We start from the raw sequence: 22295 nt of genomic DNA on the forward strand, positions 1-22295 counted from the left end.
GTTGCTGTAAATGGCATTATTTCATTCTTTTTATGGCTGAGTAATATTCCATTGTATACATGTACCACATCTTCTTTATCCATTCATCTGTCAATGGACACTCAAGCTGCTTCCATGTCTTGGCTATTGTAAATGGTGCTGCTATGAGAATTGGGGTGCATGTATCTTTTCGAATTAGAGTTTTCTCTCGATGTATGCCCAGGAGTGAGATTGCTGGATCACATGGTAACTCTATTTTTAGTTTTTAAAGACCCTCCATACTGTTCTCCATAGTGACTATACCAATTTACATTCCCACCAACAGTGTAGGAGGGTTCCCTTTTCTCCACACCCTCTCCAGCATTTATTTAATTTGTAGACTTTTTGATGATGCCCATTCTGCCTAGTGTGAGGAGGTACCTCACTGTAGTTTTGATTTGCATTTTTCTAATAATTAGCAATATTGAGCATCTTTTCATGTGCCTGTTGGCCATCTGTATGTCTTTGGAGAAATGTCTATTTAGGTCTAAAAATGATGACTTTTTAAAGAGATCAAAATGCAACAGAGAGAAACAGTTGTACTTGCTAGCCAGTTGGCCCACATTCCAAATTTGTCTAATTGTTTCTTTGTGGTGCCATTTAACTTGTTCCTTTATTCCTCATATTTCTTGTAAACAAATTAGAGGAGGAGGAGGAGGGGGAGGAGGAGGAAGTGGGGAGGAGGACCAGGTGGGGGGAGTAAGACGGAGGGAGGAGGAGGAGGAGGGGGACAGGCTGAAGACGTCTCCGGTCATGTGGGATCTTAGCTCCCCGACCAGGGATGGAACCCGCACCCCGCATTGGAAGGCGAAGTCTTAACCACTGGACCACCAGGGAAGTCCCTTGGGCATTTAAAAGGAGCATATTTTTTCCTTCCTTAAGTCTGTTAATGTGGTAAATTATATTAATAGATTCCTTAATTAGATTAGCTTAGCTCTGTTATCTGGAAATAAACCTTACTAGATTATGGTGTATAATTATATATTTATACATAATATATTGCTTTTTGATTTGTTAAAATTTTATTAGTAATTTCACATCTATGCTCATAAGTGAAATTGACCTAAAATGATCATTTTTTGCTTTCTTTGCCCAATTTTGGCATGAAGGTCATCAACCTCAGAAAATGAGTTGGGTTGCTTTCCCTCTTTTTGTGTTCTCTGAATAGTTTGTATAAGATAAGGAAAGTTAGCAAAGCCCCTAGTTTCAGAAGCAGAAACTACTCCTTTTTTATGATGTTATATCCTCAATTATGCTGAGCATTGTGCTTTGCCCATAGTAGTTTATGGAACTGTAGAATTGAATTTAATCATTGAGAGAAGCAGGAGGAAACTGAATAACTTTTCAGCCATTCTAAGCCAAGGCCTTCCCACTGCAGTTTACTAACTGAAATTCCTAAGGTCTCAAAATAGATGAATCACAATTAAAAGATGAGCAATGTTTTCCAAAGCCAAATATCAATTGGTCTGTTTGTGAATACATGTATTTCTACTCACCCATGTTTGTGAAAATAATGAATAATCTGCAAATCCTATGACTATAATAGTCATATGTGCTAACCGGTGGTGCCATGATATTATCATTGAAAAATTATTAATTTGCATTTCCTCTTTCACCTCTGAGCCACACCAAAAGAGATTCTCAGACAATCCACTTTGTTCAGCCATGACTGTCTTCCCGCTATTACTTGAGTTTTAAATGTAATGAGTCCTGTATAGTTTTGTTTGTGTCTCCTCTATATTAGGGTATAACAGCTAAAGGATGGCTGAGTGGCAACAACAAGAAAAAAACATAAACCTTTTTATAAGTAACTTTTGCTATTTTTAATATTAAGTGGCTTGCTGCTCTTTCCCTTCAGTCCAGAATCAAATGAAAACAAATATCAAAAAGTTTATCTTTTTTTTATCAGTTGATAATAATTCACCAGAGTTAAATTAATAAACCTGTTATAACCAATTTTAGTATAAGGCATTCACTCTTTCTGACTCATAAGATGTATAAACCTCAATATCCTTCATCAGCATCTGCTATCTTTAAGCTGGCTGACATCACCCTACAGTGGTAATTCTACTACACAGGCGTTTTCTTCAGAGATGAAACACTGGTTTCTTTCTTCTTGAACCATCTCTTTGCAAGCACAAGTGTTAGGATTAGTACAATTGTTTTTTTCTACAGGTATTAGCTCTTATCATTCCATTCTTTTAAGCCTAGTGGAGTGCTGGTAAATGTTTAACAGCCAGTTCTCTGGGAGTGGGAGGGGAAGCCCCAGTTTGCAGCATTTGCTGATTTATGGTGTAGACATTCTCCCAGCAATATATTTAAAGCAACCAACATGAAATCACTGAAGGTGGAGCTGGGAAGAGATGCACACAACAGGCTCTTACCAGCTGGTGCCAGCAGGCTCCAGCATGCCATCACTACACAGCATGAGATGAACTTTTCTTTCTTTCTTTTTTCCCCACATTTTAAAGTTTCTGAAGTTGATTTGTGCTTTTATAATCAAGTGTAAGTTTAACCTGGCAGTGTTTCTCTCCCTTATCCCCCAAAGTTGCTATTAAATTGGTGATACATTTTACAATAAAAACCACAATATTTACATAAATTTATAATATACTTAAAGGAGTCTGGCTGTGAAATAGGTTGTTGGGACAACTAAGTTGCAAAGTTAAGCTAAGGACTTTCTGAAATTTGGGAGAGCTATACATTTTTAATGCCTAAAGAAAAGGGGATCCCAAAAAAATCAAGAAACAAAAATTCCCATGAAACAAGCTCGACTTAATTGTGAAAGAGAAAGTATTATCAACATGGACATGACCGTTGCCTATCCATGTCCAACATGTTGCCTAATATGTCCAACAAAACATATTGTTTCAAACAACTGAATATAACAACAACAAAAAAGAGACTCACAGATATAAAGAACAAACTAGTGGTTACAAGTGGGGAGAGGGAAGTGGGGAAGGGCAATATAGGGGTAGAAGATTAAGAGGTACAAACCATCATATATAAAATAAGCTACAAGGATATGTTGTACAACACAGGGAATATAGGCAATATTTTATAAATAACTATAAATGGAGTATAACCTTTAAAAGTTGTGAATCACTATATTGTACACCCGTAAAACTTATATAAATATTGTTCATCAACTATACTTCAATTAAAAAAAAAATTTGGGCTTCCCTGGTGGCGCAGTGGTTGAGAATCTGCCTGCTAATGCAGGGGACACGGGTTCGAGCCCTGGTCTGGGAAGATCCCACATGCCGTGGAGCGGCTGGGCCCGTGAGCCACGGCTACTGAGCCTGCGCGTCTGGAGCCTGTGCCCCGCAACGGGAGGGGCCGCGATAGTGAAAGGCCCGCGCATCGCGATGAAGAGCGGTCCCCGCACCGCGATGAAGAGTGGCCCCCACTTGCCGCAACTGGAGAAAGCCCTCGCACGAACCGAAGACCCAGCACAGCCAAAAATAAATAAATAAATTAAAAAAATAAAAAAATATAGAAAAAAAAAAAAAAAAAAAAAAAAAAAATTTAAGAGAGGAAAATTGTTGTCCACAGATTATCAGTTTTAAAAAAAATTAAGATAGATTTAAAGCAGCTAAACATTAACTTATCATAGAATAAACTATATTCAAATAGAAACCAAGTACCTGGAAGAGTAAATCTGGAATCTCTCTGTCATAGAGGGGTATCTGCTGCAGAAGGAAAACATCTAATTGACCTGCATTTCTAAGTTGCAATAGCTGGAAACGTTTACTCTTTTTCATTTCCTCTTCAGAAACAAAGTTAAATTCATCTTGCAACTGTTTGAGACGAAAATACTTTGGAATATCCTGTTCTTTACGTTTCATGTACTATAAAACACAAATAATGTAAAGTCTTTACTTAAAATATTAATTTTTTAAAATTCAAGAATTATTTCAAAACAGTTTTTCCCCCTAACTGTGAGATATGAGAGTTGCAATAGAAATAGGAAATAGAGCAACTGAATCTGTACAGAAAATCTGAAAAAAAAATGCAGAATCCTGCCTATGCAGTTTCTCAACCTTTTCCTGGTCATGATTTACACAGAAAATGAAAACATGTGTACTGCACAGTGGGTTAAAAGATGAGAGTTTTGGGCTTCCCTGGTGGCGCAGTGGTTGAGAATCTGCCTGCCAATGCAGGAGACACGGGTTCGAGCCCTGGTCTGGGAAGATCCCACATGCCGCGGAGCAACTGAGCCCGTGAGCCACAACTACTGAGCCTGCGCGTCTGGAGCCTGGGCTCAGCAACAGGAGAGGCCGCGACAGTGAGAGGCCCGCGCACCGCGATGAAGAGTGGCCCCCGCTCGTCGCAACTAGAGAAAGCCCTTGCACGTAAACGAAGACCCAACACAGCCAAAAATAAATATAAATAAATAAATAAATTTATAAAAAAAAAAAAAAGATGAGAGTTTTTGTGTCTAGTTGCCCTATGAGTCGACAGAGGATCAATATTTCTGTACACCTGTAATCAATTCAGCACATCAGTTGAGAAGCTCTGATCTGAAGAAACTTAATTGCAATAATCTATGCATGCACTGCTTTATTCAATAAATGCAAATGTGAGTACATGGTACATGCAAGGAAAAGTGCTAGCTGCCATAAGAGAGACAAAGATTTACTAGCTGTTGTTCCACAAGGAAAGAGAAAGCACATGGACGAATAACTAAGGTAAAAGGCAGAATGATATTAGAGCCATAAGAGTTTATAAAAAGAAAAAAAGTTAACAGGAGGGCAAGGAAAGAAAAGCCCATATCTAACTGAGGTTGCCAAGGAAGGATTTACCAGACTTGCAGGGTGGGTAAGACAGCTGCTATAGGTGCCCTTCTAAACAGAGGGAATGACATGAATAAAGGTATGAAGAAAGCCTGTTTGGAGCACACAGAGCAGTTCAGTTGGCTGTAAGGAGGAGCAGGAGAAGTGAATAGATAATACAGTCTTTGAGGGAAGGAGTGTGTCTATAAATCATCTTTAAAATCCTCAGCATTTAATAATATGGCTGGCATTCAGTAGATGTACAATAGATGTCAGCCTAGATGCAAGATGCACCAAGCAAGGGCTGCTAAATAGTGGCAGAGTACCAATCATCAGGCCTAAAGTAGTAATTATTTCAGTTGCTGAATTTCTAACTGCCTTACAATACTATGAACTGGCTGAAAACTCTAACTGTCCTCAGATTTACTTTTAATGCCTCCTAATGCCTAGAAAAATACACTGCAAACTGTGGAGTATAAGAGTGTAGAGCTTAAGAAATAAAATATGTTTACAGTACAGATATTTGCTATAACTTACCATAACAAATTCCATTAAATCAGAATATTCTGGATTATTTGGGTCAATTCTGACCTCATTTGCCCATTCAAAAAGCTTCTGTGCATTAATAAGCCATGGAATTCCAGGAACACCTCTTGCATCTACATTCCTTAACACACTAACATAAAGAAAACTATTTTGTGAATTTGTATATAATATGCAGGTGATAAATCTGTTATATGGGGTAAAACCTACCCATTCCAGGTATTTAAAGATAAACCTTGTCCTGTGTTTAAGGATAAAATAGAAGGTTTAGATGTGATATCTTTCCTGGTTCTTCTCACTTTCTAACTGTATCATAGCTTTTTGATAAATGTCTACCCCTCCCTTAAGAGACAAGTAAGCTTCTTAAGGGTAAAGTCTGTAAATATTCATCTTTGCTATCTAAAGTCCACAATATAAAAAAGAATCTTTAGGTTATATCTTTACAGTTGAAACATAATATAGAGTATGTAATACAATTAACTGGGAAGTATGGGCCAGAAGAATATCTTTGATAATATGAGGCCATCTTCACAAGTTAAGAGAGCTATAAAAGATAGGCTAGACTCATAATGCATCCTTAGTGACTTCAACTATAGGCTAAGTGCAGAAGGAATTCAACCCTAAACAGTAAGGGTTTATTTTCAGCCATCAATTATCCCAGTTATTTAATCTCTCTCTTCATAGATAATTTGTTTCATCATGTAGAATTAGAGCAATTTGGACTAGAAGATTTCTAAGATCCTTTCTGTAAAGTACTCAAGAAAAATTCCAGCCCATAAACTAGGATTCCAGAAATACAGTTCTGACTCAGATTCACTAATGTCAACCCAAACATGGACATACATTTTACACTGTCTACTTTCCATCAGTATCTATTCATATTTTTATGATGAATCTTTGGAAGCTATTGCTAACAAAGCCAATGCTTGGTATGACAGGATGTTAAGCAAAATTACAAATAGGTAAAGTTTGAGTATTCTTCCTTTCTTTAATTCCTATGTCTGCCCTCATATTTAAACTGTTTTAATGTCTTTGTCATAAGAGATATCTAGGGCCTGACACCCTTAACACCATCATGTAACAAATTTTCCTTCTCTTGGGAAGATTCTTAGCCCAGGTCCCCTAGAGAACAAAGGCTGAGGTACAGTTTAAATGTCAATGAATAGATTAGGGAGAGAAACTTATCCCATTATAGCCTAAAAAAATTAGGTTGTAATTGTATTTCAAGGTAGTCTCCAGATTTCTGCCTCAGGGGAAGTAATAAAGACCACAGAACATCTCCTGCCCTTGCTATAATGATTCCCCCAGCTGGCCCTACAGGTGTTTAGCTGTGGGCTACGGCAAAATTCCTCGGTCATCTGCACCCCCTCCTTCAAAACCAAATGCTAAGCAAGTAATATAATTCAGTGATATTAAGTATACCCACAGTATTGTACAACCACCATAACTACGTACTTCCAGAATTTTTCATCATTCCAAACAGAAATTCTGTACCATTAAACAATAACTCTCCATCCCTCCCTCCCCTCAGCCCCTGGCTTTGTCTCTATGAATTAAGCAAAAAATTTTAAAGGTACCAGGGAGAAAAGACAATCTACAAAATACGAACGTTTAGACTGATGGCAGACTTTTAAACAGCTATGATAAATCCCAGAAGATAATGCAACTATAGCTTCAAATAGGGAAAATAAATATCAGCCTCAAATTTTATGCCCATCTAAACAATTATTCAAGAAGGAGGAAAATATAAATACATTTTCAGATATACAAAGACTAAACAAGCTTGCTAGCCATGAAAACTGAATCATTAAAGGAGCAACTTTCAGCAAGTAAATCCAGAATGAAAGTTGTGGGAGGTAAGAAATGAGGGCAAACATAAAAGTCAGTTAACCACGTCAGAAAATAATTAACTAGTGAGTGTAAGAAAACTGTTTTATGTTTTAAAAATGTATTAAACAAAAACTCTAGACAATATGGGATTGGAGAGGTGTGCCTAATGTTATATACTGAAGCATTCTAAGATCTTCTTTTCGTTCACTTCTTTGTCTCTGGCTCTGTCAGTAGTTGATGAATAAATGAATGAATGAGTGAGTGAAACAGTGAATGAGCATACTTTCTTTCTGCTCTCCTTTGGCTCCATGCTCTGACTCTCACAAGTCAATCTTGCCTTTTGGAGCACCCACCCCGTTCCTAGAACCACTGCTCCTCACCAGTCCTTGAGCTCCCACAACTGTAGAGGAGGAGAGTTCTGTAACTTCCCTCTCTGATCTCAGAGGCCCCAACTGTAAAGTTTTAGTTCTAGTTCACTTTAGAAAGTACTCTGAACTTTGAAAACCTCTCCTGCAATTCATTCCCTGTTGAAACCTGTCATCTGTTCCAATCTTGCATAATTACTCTCAATCTTTTATAAACTTGAGTTCCCAAATAACTGGAACTGTTAAGTGCAGCATCACAGAAGCCAAGAGACAAGAGACTTCAAGAAGCAAAACGAGGAGGGCGGGCCAATGACTATGTCCAGAAGGTCCCTGGTAGCCTTCAGGAATAACTGAGTTGGGTTAAGGACGAAATGTGTGAATTAAAAGTAGAGGCAATGTATGCAGACCAGTAGACCACCGATATGAGGACTTGGGTGGGAAAAACAACCAGAAAGAGTTTTCAGGGTTTAATCAAACGCTTGGATTTTTCTTTGTTTCAAAGCACAGAAGGCTTCTTGGATACAAAAGACTTATAGCATAGGAAATGGAAAAGTTGAAGAAAAGATAAGAAAAGGATAGAAATATGTCAGCAGAATCCTAACGGAGATGAAGGAAAGTTCCAAATTACTTGTATAAAAGCTAGCTTTAGAGTGAGGAGAACAAACATCTGACTCCAAGAAAAAGGCAAAGAATAGTATGATGAGGCAAAGATTAAAAATAGCTGTAGTGGGGACTGTGCTAGGGAAATACTAAGAAACACAAGAAAATAATGGTTCAGCGTATTAAAAGCTTATTCACTAGTTCCAAAATGAATTACCCTTATTAATTGTCCATTTTTCTCCTAAAACACCTTGCACAGCCTACCTCACTATCAACATCTTGCACCAGGGTTATAATTTATTATGTTTGTTGCAATAAAAGAATTGCACTTTTTATAATCCATGAGCCTATGCTGACCCATCATTATCACTCAAAGTCCATGATTTACATTAGGGTTTACTCTTGGTATCTTACATTATATGGATTTTGGCAAATATGCAATGACATGTATCCACAATTATAGTATCATACAGAGTAGTTTCACTGCCCTAAAAATCCTATGTGCTCTGCCTATTCATCCCTCTCTCTTCCTAACCCCTGGCAACCACTGACATTTTTTACTGTCTCCATAGTTCTGCCTTCCCCATAATGTCATATAGTTGGATATAGCCATGTTTTTTTAAAAACATATGTGTTTAGATGGGGAGGGAAAAGGCTATCTTCTTGTTATTATCATTCACTAATTTTTAAATGATGGGATCTTTTGGTCCTTTATATTTACCATTTTACTCAAACATAGCACAATAGGTAAGCCAGCATTATCATCGTTTTTATAGAATTTTACTTTACTTCTAGTAATCCTGTTTGTGGATGTGGTCTAGCAGTTAATCCCAATTCCTCTAGGAAGTCCTGGGATACAGATGAAATTTCTATGTCCGGCAATTTCTTCCAGCAAATTGATAATGCAAAAAATGATTCTTTCATAATCCAGAATGATTGGGAGATATAAAGGTCCCAGAAATAAAATCTTTCAGAGTCTTGGCCTTTGCCTACAATTTAAGGACTGTGGAACTGCCTCTCTCATCATCCATGTGGCTCTAATCCTAAGCATTGAAGCATACATTCTCTTACATACAAAGATACTTATTGTCTTAGTAGAGTGATAATAAATAAAATATATAAATATTTTACATATTTATAAATACAAATAAAAAATAAAGCAACATCCAAGTAAACTAAACTGTTCCTACTGTTTCTAGAGTTTTCCCTTTTGTAGGTCTTGTGTGATGCTTTGCTGAGGACTGGCATTATTTTTCAAGCATAAACGTTTATTACCTGCAGTAAGCAGATCTTAATGACTGTGACATAGGTGTCAGAGGAACACCATTTTCATCTAAGGCCCATGATAGAGAATAGCTTAGTTTTCCTGAAGTCAAAAGACAAAGTTCTTCAGTTCCGTTTCCCTCAAGAAGAAATGGCACATCTATTTATAAAAGGCATTAAAAACAAATGAATATTTGAGCACATTGCAGTTTTTTTCTAGACTCTTACTTGTGGAACCTCAGGAACACAAAGTTTATGTTGACCACAGGCTCTAATCTTAGAGCTCTCCCTCACCTCACATCTAAGATCCCTCAAGGTAGACTGCTTCAAACAGACCACAAAAGAGAGAGGAACATATTTATCTGAACACAGAAGTTTTTAACCCATTCTTTCTGGGAGTGGCTGCCAGCAAGAAAAAAATATTGGCAGCAGAAAAAGAGCTACTGTTTGTCTCCTTTCCTACATTCTTGAGTGTTCCCCCTCTCCTCATCTTCCTTCTGTCTCCAGAGAGCTTGACGATACTCCTTGAAACTTCTGCCAAGTTCCTAGTGCTCCCTAAATTTTTCACTCTTAAGTCTTTTCTCCTGGGTCTCCACAACCCTATTTTCTGCTTCATCTGGACTCTGTCTAAGCAGACTACATTCCTCCCTCATTTTCTGTTCTCCCCTGGTTCCTTTGCCTACTTATTTTCTTCTCTCTCCTCCTTGCTCACTCATTCATACTCCCTTTCTTTTTACCAGCTGGATGCAGCAATTGCAAAACCCCTAGGAAGGTGAAAGAGAAGGGAGCTGGGGGAGAAGAGGAATGACAGCATTCTGGCAGACATGCTAACTTAAATTTAATTGCAGGAGGAGTAAAATCAATTGAACAACAATAAACAAAAACATCGCTTCTTCTTTCCTCTCTCCTTTACCTCTTCCTTCCCCTCTCTTTCTCTTCCTCCCTCCCCTATTCAGTTCAAAGGTGAATCAACCTGTCCTGGAGCATCTTTAAGATTTACTAAAGGAGAGGCAGAGGCAGAGCAGCCTACCCATTCAGGAGTGGAGCTCACATTCCAGAGAGCATAGCGCCCTTGTCTCAGATGTCCTAGGAAAAGCAAAGGGGCTAATCCCGAATTTTAGATATCCCAAAGATCTGATTCAAGTCAAAGTTTTAAAAATTAGTTTAATGTCTGGAAGAAGAACTTAATTCATTTTTAACCTAATATTGTAAATACAGGATTCTTTATTCATATAAATGACCCAGGGTCATTTAGGATATGGAACTCATGAAGAAAATAGGAGGGAAGAAATATTTTTAATAAACTTACTGCTTCCTACTTCTCCATATGCAGGTATGACCAGCTTATCAGAGCTAAATTCCACATATTCCAAAACAGTTTTGCCTTTTAGCTCTGTGTTTTTAGGTAAGGGTAAATATAGTTTTGCCAATAAGCTTGTCCTTTTACTTATTTCATAAACCTAAATATAAAAGAAATGGTTGATAAATCACTGAGAGTACAAAATAGAAAAAGAACTAAAATAAAGATCATCACTAACATAATGCTTTTAAAAATACTAGAATGTAAAATAGGTATTGCTCTATAGCATTTGATCCACATGATTGTGAGAAAAGTAGATAATCCTATGTATTTAAAAGTATAATGCCTTTTACTGGTTTCAAAGAAAATCAATTGAATAAAAGGATTACAAATACAGTTCTGTGAATATAGTACATATAACACAATACCCGAATAACTTACTTTTGTGTAGCACTTTTAAAATTCTTTATCTCATTTAAACCTGATAAAAATTATAGGAAATAGGTATTATTCTTCCCATTTTGTTAATGAAGAAGTGGATTCTCTATATGAAACTATATTAAATTTTATTAAAAGTGATAGAAACCCAGGTGAAGTGCTTAAGAAAAGGGGAGATTTGTTGGCTCATGGAATCCAAGGACAGGTTAAACAAGCTATGGGGCAGGGAAGGGAGGAAAAGTCCCAGAAGGAGTAAGGGAGTTGCTGAGTAGACTGTCCCATAGATGTCCACTGGGTACTAACCCAGGTCTTCTGATTCTGTATGCTGTGCTTTCTACTATAATTCCATCAATGCCATAAGTACAAACCTAAATTTTTTTCAATAGAAAAATCTCATTTTGACTTACACTGTGTTATCAGTGTTTGGGGAAACAGTGATATGTGTTCTAAGAAGAAGGAAATCAAGGGGGGGGGGGGTGGTAAATGCCCCGTGAAAGATAAAAAAGAATGTACCAATCAAAAGGATAGTTGATTAACCAAGAAAGCAGGGGAAAAGGAAAGACAAAGAGGCAAATATTTTTCTGGTCATCTAAATACTGTCCCTGTTAGAGTGAATTTAACCCAACACATTGGTCCCTTTGACAAAGGCATCCCTAATACAGAAAGGTTTGTAGGGGTTATAGCTAATGGACTTAAAGTATTTAGGTCTGTGAAAAAATTTTCTTACTGTAAATTAGTAAATTGACTAACTAAAATGAGACAATGAACTGATAAATATATTCAAATGTTGAATTGGCATTCTGATTTTACACATCATCCTTGTAAATTTATTTAGGGTATGTAGATGCATTCTCATGGAACTGTTAAATCCAGTTTCTGAGACTGCAGAGCTGGAGGCCAGATCCTGGATGGTAGCAAATGTAAATGTAGAGAATTCTACCTGGAATCTCCCCAGAGACAGACTGGTCTCCTAATGGAAGCTATCAACACCACTGTGTGGCTGAGATGGAGTGTGAAGAATGAAAATAGGCATCATAAGTGGAGAAACTAGAATGTTCAAAACTCTAAGTAGGAAATTGCAAGGATGTACAGAAAAAACAAGCAGTTCAGTTTGGCTGAAGTGAAGAAAGAGTAAAGAAGAATAGTAAGAAGAAAACTAGAAATGTAGGTTAGAATCTGTTAGTCTAGGGCATATAGATTTATTTAGCAAGTTAATGGTGCGATTTATCCCTAGATAGATTCCTTTCTTTCCCTGCCTCTTGTTTTGTTAAGATCATGTGCTAATTCATGGGATGATGAGGGATTCAAAATACACACTTATCTATTTTGGGAGGGGGCAGATTTTAAACTTCAAGTGGTTGGATTATTATATCACAATTTATTTTAGGTACAATAGTAGGAAAGTGTAGTCAGTATATTTTTTAAATAGAAATTTCAACAGAGGTACATTTTAAGATGATAGTAACTTGACAGCTCAGATGAACAAAATGAATACAGCTTTTGATCAGGGATAGCACAAAATTATTTTAGGCATTGAAAAATAACTTTGATTTAGATTTGTAATAATAATCTTCTCCCCATACCTCAAACTCCACCCCACACTCACATACACAAATCTTTTTATCTTTACTTTTATTTATTTTTATTTTTTTGGGGGGGGTATAGTTGTTTTACAATGTTGTGTTAGTTTGTACTGTACAGCGAAGTGGAGTTCCCTGTGCTATACAGCGGGTTCTCATTAGTTAACAAATCTTTACTCCCTCCTAACTTTTCTTTCAGCTCTAGGTGCAAGTTTAACCCTTATATTAACCATCTTGTCTAAACTCCTTTACTGTCTCTAATTTTTCTCCATCATCCTATTTTCTTCTTCTTTTAGTGAAGGGATTCTTATGGTGGGGTGTTTGGGCAGGAATCAGGGGTCTGCTGTATGTGTGTTCTTTCATCAGATTCTTAAAGGGATCCAAAATTTTTTAAAAAGATGAACAAATATATCAAGAGACTGAAATCACCAAGTCAAGGCTGGGGCAATTTGGAGAAATCATTCAACACTTACAATAGCTATACTACTCATAGTTTAAACAGCTCTCTTCTACCTCACTAACAAATGAATAATAATGCTGCACATCTAGGGTTGGCAAGAATTTTAGCAGGAAAGAAGTATTTAGAACAACTACAAATCAAATAATTTTGTACTTACAGCTATTAATAAAAGACTATTGATGAATTATAAATATATTATTTATAAATATCTTGTCTACCCATATAGATCAGTCATCTCAATATAAAAGAACTTACTCATCACATATAACAGTAGCTAACAAGAAATTTAAAATTATGTATGTCATAAAATAAGATACAAAATTAAATGACAATGGCATACCTCCAAACAAATTGTTTCAGGCCAATATATTAACTGAATATTGAAAATTTGTTGAAACATGACTTTAAAATCAAACTGTAGGGGAGATACTGAAGTGCAAGAAACCTGTTTATTGTTGTATAATATTTTAATAGAATATTTAAGCTTCTGAATTTTGGCTCTCCTCCTTTGTTCGTGCCTAAAAATTAAATAAACCTTTAATGGACCCTTGAAAAGCAAACCAGATATAAAATATTATTCTTTTCAAAATGCACCTCAACATGTTAAAATATGATCATTTTAGAGGACAAATAACATTTGAGCCCAATAACATTTGCCTATATGTGGATAAAAGCCTTTCCTACTCGTCAAATGTTTTTTTAAAAAGACATTTACTCAAAAATACAAAAAGAACTAAAATTAAGGTACCATAAATCATTCAGCTATTTTACTAAATTATAACTTAAAGAGATTATAGCACTTACCCATTATAAGATGTCTTATGAGAGGAGAAAGCTGAGGGACTTAGGAATGGTGGTGGGGGAGCTTGAATCGAGAATTCAAAAATATTTTCTAACTTTTAAAAGACACACACACACTCACACACACCATGTCTTCAATAACCTCAAGGAGGTGGCTCTAAGTCAATAGGCTTGCTGTGTCCTCTTAAAGGTCTTTGTGAATCTCTTTAGGCTTTAGGTTGTATACCTTTTTTTCCCCAGGACATTGTTTCTCTGAACCCAAAGATCAGACAGGCAAGCCAGAGAGGTTACTTTCCTGGGGCTGCTATGAAAACACTTTTTGGGGAAGAAATTGATCCACTCAATGATATGAGACTACCAAAGAGAGTCTTCAATCCATCCATTCATTTGTTCACTCAACCAACATTTACTGAATGTCTTCTCAGCTGCAAGGCAACTGACCTAATGATATTTAAGACTTGATCCTGCTTTTCAGAAGGTAGAAGACTAGCTGGAAGATAAGCCATAGGTTGAAAAATAAAATCCCCTTCTGTTCTCCATCCTAATCATCCTATAGGCCAGTATCTCCCTGCCCCCATATCTGCTCATCTTCTCTGTAACCTTCTCAGAGGGTTATGGGACAAAAGATTACTTACTCTTCCTGTCTCCCTGTAGGCCTTTTTTGACCTTCCTCCCAATTACCTTTAAAGAAATAGTTTCATAAAATAAGTCCTCTGAAAGTAGTTTAAATAATGAGCTTATGAACTGATTATGAAAATTTGTTAATTTGGGATTATATTTATCCTCATGAAATCTTGCCTTTTTCTTCACCTGTAAACTCTTTTTAATTTTTCTTTAATCCCTGTACTCCTTTCACCTCTATCCTTGACATCAGTATATTATTGTTTTCTAGAGAATCAATTCTTATTCAACTAGACATTTTAAATGGATAATGACAGCAGTGCCACATGACAACAATAGCTTTGAAAAGATATAAAGCATTATATTGCCTTTTGCCTTGACCTCCACTAAGTTTTAGCCTAGGCTTTCCGGCACAGATATCTTCCTCCTTCTCTTTCTCCTTTTTACTTCCAACTTCCATTTTATGGTTATTCTCTTGTCCTCATTTAGATGGTCCTTTTGCATGGATGTCTTACATAATAAATCATCTTGGGCCCTTTTTGGAAGTAGGTGTAGAACAAATAAAACATTGCTTCACTGCTGCACTTCTCTAGTCAGAAAGAAGGTAATGATAATTGTGCCTTTGTGTTTGCTACTCTTTATGTTCATTTAAAAGTTTAACCACCTATTCATTCATTTAATGAAGATTAGTATTTATTGGGCACACACTACCTTCCAACACCATGCTAAATGATGCACATTCACAGTACTCAGAGATGAATCTGTACCAAGTGTTCCATGGGACAGAGATGTTGGAAAGTTGTACCTAGTTCAGTGCTCTAAGTTGCTACATCCTCTTTAAGGGAGATGAGATCCAAAGGCTTAGAGATGGGAGAAATGGGAATCGGCATGACATCTGTTTATGCATGGATGTCCTAGGAGTAGGGAGAAAACCTTAAAGCTCAAGGAAGAAGTCACAACTGAGAAGGAAAGAAGCTTGCATTGTCAAAGTAGAAAATTGTCCAGAGGGCCTTTTCTATACCAAACACTTTCTGTGAAAGCCAGGAGGTCCTTCAACAAGCAAGGGTGACCATATAACCTTATTTTTCACAGTGGCTTTATATTCCACCTATCTATACCTGAACAAAAATTACTACCGTAGCAAAACAAAAAACAATCATCAGTCTAAACTGAGTTATGTCCCACCTCAGTCATGAATTAGAAGTGTGACCCCCATCTCTAAGATGAAGATAATACCATAGAGCTATGATGGCAATTAAATGTGCAAATATATTTTTTAAACTCAGCATGCTAAGTGCCTGGTATATGGTACTCACTCAAGAAATCTAACGTTATTAAAAAAACAATACAATTACTAGACAATATATAATGAAGAAATAATCCTTTAAAAATGCTTACAGTGAACATCTAGATAAGTTTGTTAATTCTGCTGTGAAAGAAAGTTGTGGCATCAAGGTAATTGGATTTATTCTTTCAATATCTATTTCTTCAAATTCTGAAGCTAAATATGAGAAGCTCTAGAAACAGAAAAATAAATATATAATTTATAATGTAAGTTCATTGCTTAGGACAATTATTCTTAAAATTAAACTTTATTTCTTATATTTGTCATTTTCTTGGGTAACTGTTACAAATACCAAGATTTCCTATTCTACCAAACAAATATTATAACTAGTTAAGATGAGTTGAATGTTATTTTGCAATATAAATACCTCCTGTTTCTCCCCATTCTTAAATGCTTTTCCTTCAGTTTTCTTCTGAGTCTCAGACATTTTTGACAATTCTTCTTGTTTTTGTTCATCACATTTATTCATTTTCATCCTAATTAATAATAAATAGAATTATTTAAAGCAGGAATAATGGATTTGAGAGTTGTTAGAGATCTTGCCAACACACACACACACACACACACCACAATTTCTTACATAAAATAATTTTACATCCCAAGGAAATTATCAGTATGATACACACACATATATATGTATATACATAAAACTTCATAAACTTGTTCTTAGTTTTCACAGATTTCTCCCTACTTAGTGTCTTCAGCCTTTTCTAAGGACATCAAGAAACCTCTCTGGTGAGAATAAGTAACCAAGGGGGACAGAAGATATAAATTTAAGGGCACATGCCATGTTTCCTCTCATTTTGCTTCCTCTCATATTTTAAAAAAAATTTTTGGCCTTGCCACATGGCATGCAGGATCTTAGTTCCCCGACCAGGGAGCGAACCCGTGCCCCCTGTAGTAGAAGCATGGAGTCTTAACCCCTGGACTGCCAGGGAAGTCCCTCTCATATTTTTTAAGCTGTGAGAACATGAGCATGTGTAAGGGCAGGACACTATAGGAATATTAAGTGGTAAATCTCAGTTATACTCCTTGGGGTTTATGCATAAACAGTAAGCAGTTCATGACATTACTACTACCACTACTACAACTACCACCACCACCACCACCACTAACAACAACGACAACTACTACTACTACTATCACTACTACAACTAGTACCACCACCACTAACAACAACGACAACTACTACTACTATCACTACTACAACTAGTACCACCACCACTAACAACAATGACAACTATTACCACTACTACTATCACTACAACTACCACCACCACCACTAACAACGATGACAACTACTACTACTATTATCACTACTACAACTAGTACCACCACCACCACCACCACTACCACTAATAACTACTACTACTACCACCACTACTACTAGTAGTAGTAGCAGCAGCTAACTTTTACATTGTACTTACTAAGCACATGCCAGGCAATATTCTAAGTACTTTACACATATTAACTCATTTAATTCTCACAGCAACCCTACGAAGTAGGTATTACTATTATTCCTCTTCTATTAGTAGTCCAGCAAAACCCCAGTTCTCCAGAACCCTTTCAGAAAATAATTGGTCTGGGAGTTGACTTTATTCTTTTCAGTTCAAAGTTCAGTTTTTTATTTTTAGTCTTTTAAAAAGGAGATTCTTTGATAAGTATTATATGCTCTGTTGGGAATAGAAAATGGTGCAGCTGCTTTGGAAAAGTCTGGCAGTTCCTCAAAATGTTAAGCACTGAGTTACCATATGATCTGGCAATTCCATTCCTAGGTATATACCCAAGAAAAATAAAAACTATATCTACACACGTGAGGAGTGACTTCTAATAGGAAGATAGTTCTACTGGGGGGGGGTGCCTAAAATGTTATAAAATGTTAATTGTGATGATGCTCGCACAATGCTGTGAACATACTAAAAACCATTGAACTGTACACTTTAAATGGATGCACTGTATGGTATGTGAATTATGTCTCATTATCATTGTAAAATATCATATGCTTTTTGCCTTCTGCAGTAAAATATAGGGAACCTAGTGTAGATACTACCTATATGGGCTAGAGACCAGACTACCTGTGTTGAAGCCCAGACCCATTACTGACACTATGGAATTTGGGCAAGTTACTTAAGTACTCTATGCCTTACTTTTCTCATCTGAAAATTGGGTTGTTATGAGAATTAAATGCACTAATTCATGTAAAGTGCTCAGTCCAGTGCTTGGAGTATAACAAACACTCAACAAATATTATTATTATTTTCCTCTGCTTCAGGGTAATCAATATGAAAGTCAATTAACTTACTGTTTAATCCAATGGCTCTCAAACTTTGTCACATGTTAAAATCACCTGGGGATATTTTTAAAGTTCCTGATGCCCAGACCATACTTCGTACCAACTAAATCATAATAGTGGTTTTTAGATCTCTCCCAGGTGATTCCAGGGTAGAGTAACTTAGGCAATGTACAGTATTCAGACAATAGGTGTTTTAACAGGCAGTCTCTTTTTGAGGAGATCACTGAGACAGTGGTCTGGGTTCCACAGCTTCCTCCTTTCTATTCAGTAGCTCTGGGAAATGACATGGATTTTCCTGCTTGAATAGCTTGCTCTTTCTGTATCTTTTAAAAGCCCCTCTGACAGTTATCTGGATCCCTTCCAGGTAAGTAGGAGCCTAACAGAGAACACAGGTGAAGACAATATACAGGAATCTGGGTTCACCGTGCTACTTACCAGTGCTGTGGTTTGGGTTCAGTAGCCGAAATACAACAAGGTCTGTGGCTACTTACCCAGGCAGTTTCTCTAAGTTTAATGTAGTGTTGGTAACGTTTGACAAGGAAAATTTATTGCCTGAATGAGAAGACAGGACTATATCCTCAACTTCCTGCTATTTTATTCTGCCACCATCACTTCATAAAACCTGCTCTAATTTCTCAATCAGTAACCTCCATGTGAGGAAATCCAATGAACATTTTTAGTCCTAGACTTAACTGATTCTTCAGAAGCATTAAACACTATTAACCCTCCCTCCTATTTAAAATACTCCCCTTTCTTTGCCTCTGTGGCAAAACACTCTAACTGGTGTTTCTCTGTCCCTCCTCTGGTTTCTCCTCCTCTATCAAGCCATTCAAGGCAGTTTCTCAAGACTTAGCTCTCGGCCCTCTTTTCATCTCATTCTCTACCCTCTCCCTAACCAGATTCATGTACACACATGGCTTCAATTACTATTACTCTGCCACAAAATTCAGCATTTTTCTTTCTAGTACAAACCATACATCCAGCTGCCCATTCAGTTGCTTTATTTAGGGATGTCTCAAAAGCTTATCAAATTCGATATGCCCAAAACCAAATATATGAAGAAAAGATAACCTGAGCTCAGTGTCTAGGTCCCAGGTCTTCCTGTCATAAGTACTGTCTTTCACATAGGCCTGGCTACAAGCTTATTCAATCAGGGTTTACAAGGTGAAGGCCTGTGGTGAGGTTGCTGGTGATACACTTAGCCTGGAAACAGAGTTCCCAGGAGCATCTTCAAACATCAGCTTTTCTAGTTGATCAGAATGATACTTTGCTCTTTGTAGTGAGGTGGATGGACCTAGAGTCTGTCATACAGAGTGAAGTTAAGTCAGAAAGAGAAAAACAAATACCGTATGCTAACACATATATATGGAATCTAAAAAAAAAATGGTTCTGATGAACCTAGGGGCAGGACAGGAATAAAGACACAGATGTAGAGAATGGACTTGAGGACACGGGGAGGGGGAAGGGGAAGCTGGGACGAAGTGAGAGAGTAACATTGGGCATATATACACTACCAAATGTAAAATAGATAGCTAGTGGGAAGCAGCCGCATAGCACAGGGAGATCAGCTTGGTGCTTTGCGACCACCTAGAGGGGTGGCATAAGGAGGGTGGGAGGGAGACGCAAGAGGGAGGGGATATGGGGATATATGTATGCATATAGCTGATTCACTTTGTTATACAGCAGAAACTAACACAACATTGTAAAGCAATTATACTCCAATAAAGATGTTAAAAAAAAAAGAATGATACTTTGCTCAAGTGAAATGCCCCATTTTAGGGTAGCTGGGGCTAGCTAGTCCTGTTGCGGCCAAACTCATCACTGACACTGTGGGGTTTAGTTCAGAAGTCTACAGGAGCAATCTGGAGAGGCAAACCCAAGCCAAAGTCCACTGGGAAAGTTGAATGGTAAATGTCAGAAGGAACAAATGCAAAGGGCCTCAGGTGGGATTGGAGTTTAGTAGAATAAGAGTAGGTGGTGAGCAGGCAATATTGGTCCAGAGCTACCGTTCTGAACAAGCTTATTGCATCTGTGACTCTCCTTTTCTGAAGAGGGGTTCATAATGCACGAGTGTGTTAGACCGGTTTAAAAGATGAGAGGCAAGTCAGCAAGTTTACGTGAATTCAGGAGCCTAAGATAAAGTCCATGCAGGGTTAGGTTTAGAAACTGTCAGAAGCACTTTTGTTAAAAACTACTACAGCAGGAAAAACAATCAACAAAGCTAAACATCTTTCTTAATTGCCTGAAATTATAGTAATCTTTTATAGTTTTGAAAAACAAAAGACCCAGGACAACGGCTTGTGGGAGAGAACCAGTTATTTCACTGTGGGTTCACAATATTTCACTGTGGGTTCACAAACAGCTTAAGAAGTGATTAACAAGCAAAGTTTTTAATTTGTAACTATCTCCTCCACTAGATATGTTTTTGTGACTTACATGTTCCATCTAGAAGTATGATTGCTGGGTCTATGTTTAACTTTATCAAAAAGTGCCAAACTGTCTCCAAAGTAGCTGCGCCATTCTGCATTTCCACCAGCCATCAGTGAGAGTTCCTGTTGCTTTGCCAGCATTTGTTATTGCCTTTTTCTTTTCTTTCTTTCTTCTCTCTATTCTTTTTTTTTTTTTTTTTTTGGATTTTAGCCATTCTAATAGGTGTGTAGTGTATCCCACTGCAGTTTTAGTTTACATTTCCCTATTGACATAACATAACGTTGAGCATTGTTTCCTGTGTTCATTTGCCTTCCATATACCTTCTTTAATGAAGTGTCTGTTCAAATATTTTGCCCATTTTTAAATTGAGTTGTCTTATTAAGTTGTAAGTATTGTTTATACATTCAAAATACAAGTTCTTTGTTGACTACGTCAAATAGTTGACTAGCTTCTGGATTTTCTTTTCCAAGTTACTGTGAATTCCCAGTTATTCGTGGGCAGCTCCTCAGGAGACCTATAAGAACAAATAGAGCAGCCACTCACCTCTGAAACTGCAACTTTATCGAGGTGCTTGTAAACCCTTGGCGTTGTCGAAGGGATTTCATCTGTTTCCAAGTCCATAATATACTGTGTAGCAGGGAGAAGTCCTTTTCCTTTTCTAAATCATAGAGCTGTTTTGTATTACTACAATAATGTTAGATTAAAAATATGTTAGTGGGGTTTCCCTGGTGGTGCAGTGGTTAAGAATCTGCCTGCTAATGCAGGGGACATGGGTTTGAGCCCTGGTCTGGGAAGATCCCATATGCCGCGAAGCAACTAAGCCCGTGAGCCACAACTACTGAGCCCATGCGCCACAACTGCTGAGCCTGCGCTCTAGCACCCGCAAGCCACAACTACTGAGCCCGCGTGCCACAACTACTGAAGTCTGCGTGCCTAGAGCCTGTGCTCTGCAACAAGAGAAGCCACCGCAATAAGTCTGCACACCGCAATGAAGAGTAGCCCCTGCTCACCACAACTAGAGAAAGCCCGCACGCAGCAATGAAGACCCAATGCAGCCAAAAACAAATAAATAAAATAAATAAATTTTAAAAAATATATTAGTGGATTAGAACTACAGTACAAGTCATTACAAATGGCCTGGAAGAATGTATTGTACTAACTCTTCTGGGCCCTTCCACCCTTCCTTTTTTTTTTCATTTTACCCACATCTTGTTGTAGAGAATGAAATTCCATTTAGAGATTCATACCTCTTAAAGATTTTTCACTATTCAAAACTGCTCTGCTAACATCCATGTATTTCCAGATTTTCTGGACATTCTGTAGTATATTTCTTATACATTTTTTCAGATTAACAATTAGAACCATTGCTTCAAATTTAGAGGTACTTTGCCTGATGGGTAGTGAGTGGATTATTTGGATGTTGAAGTAATATACTATTACTGGTTTCCTGACTTTGCAAACACACTATAGTAAAGCAAATTATGCTGATTGACTTTCTAATATTAAATCATCCTTGCATTCCTGGAATGACCACAGTTTAGCTATATTATTTGATAAAATTCTGTTTAGCTATTTCATGAATGAAATTGGGTTGCAGTATTTTTTGTATTGTTGTTAGGTTTTAATTTCAAGG

General features: G+C 37.1%; 1 protein-coding gene across 1 annotated transcript in view; it reads right to left on the bottom strand.

Annotated features, from left to right (window-relative positions):
• The window catches only part of CC2D2B (coiled-coil and C2 domain containing 2B), a 109179-nt gene that overhangs the window by 46526 nt on the left and 40358 nt on the right, over positions 1 to 22295 (bottom strand). The window contains 8 exon segments of the mRNA XM_059899697.1: positions 3666 to 3869; positions 5331 to 5469; positions 9407 to 9554; positions 10704 to 10854; positions 13513 to 13690; positions 15993 to 16111; positions 16307 to 16415; positions 21206 to 21346. Of these exon segments, the coding sequence (XP_059755680.1) occupies positions 3666 to 3869; positions 5331 to 5469; positions 9407 to 9554; positions 10704 to 10854; positions 13513 to 13690; positions 15993 to 16111; positions 16307 to 16415; positions 21206 to 21346 (1189 nt within the window).

This window comes from Balaenoptera ricei, chromosome 16 (genome assembly GCF_028023285.1).
Source record: "Balaenoptera ricei isolate mBalRic1 chromosome 16, mBalRic1.hap2, whole genome shotgun sequence".
NCBI lineage: Eukaryota > Metazoa > Chordata > Mammalia > Artiodactyla > Balaenopteridae > Balaenoptera > Balaenoptera ricei.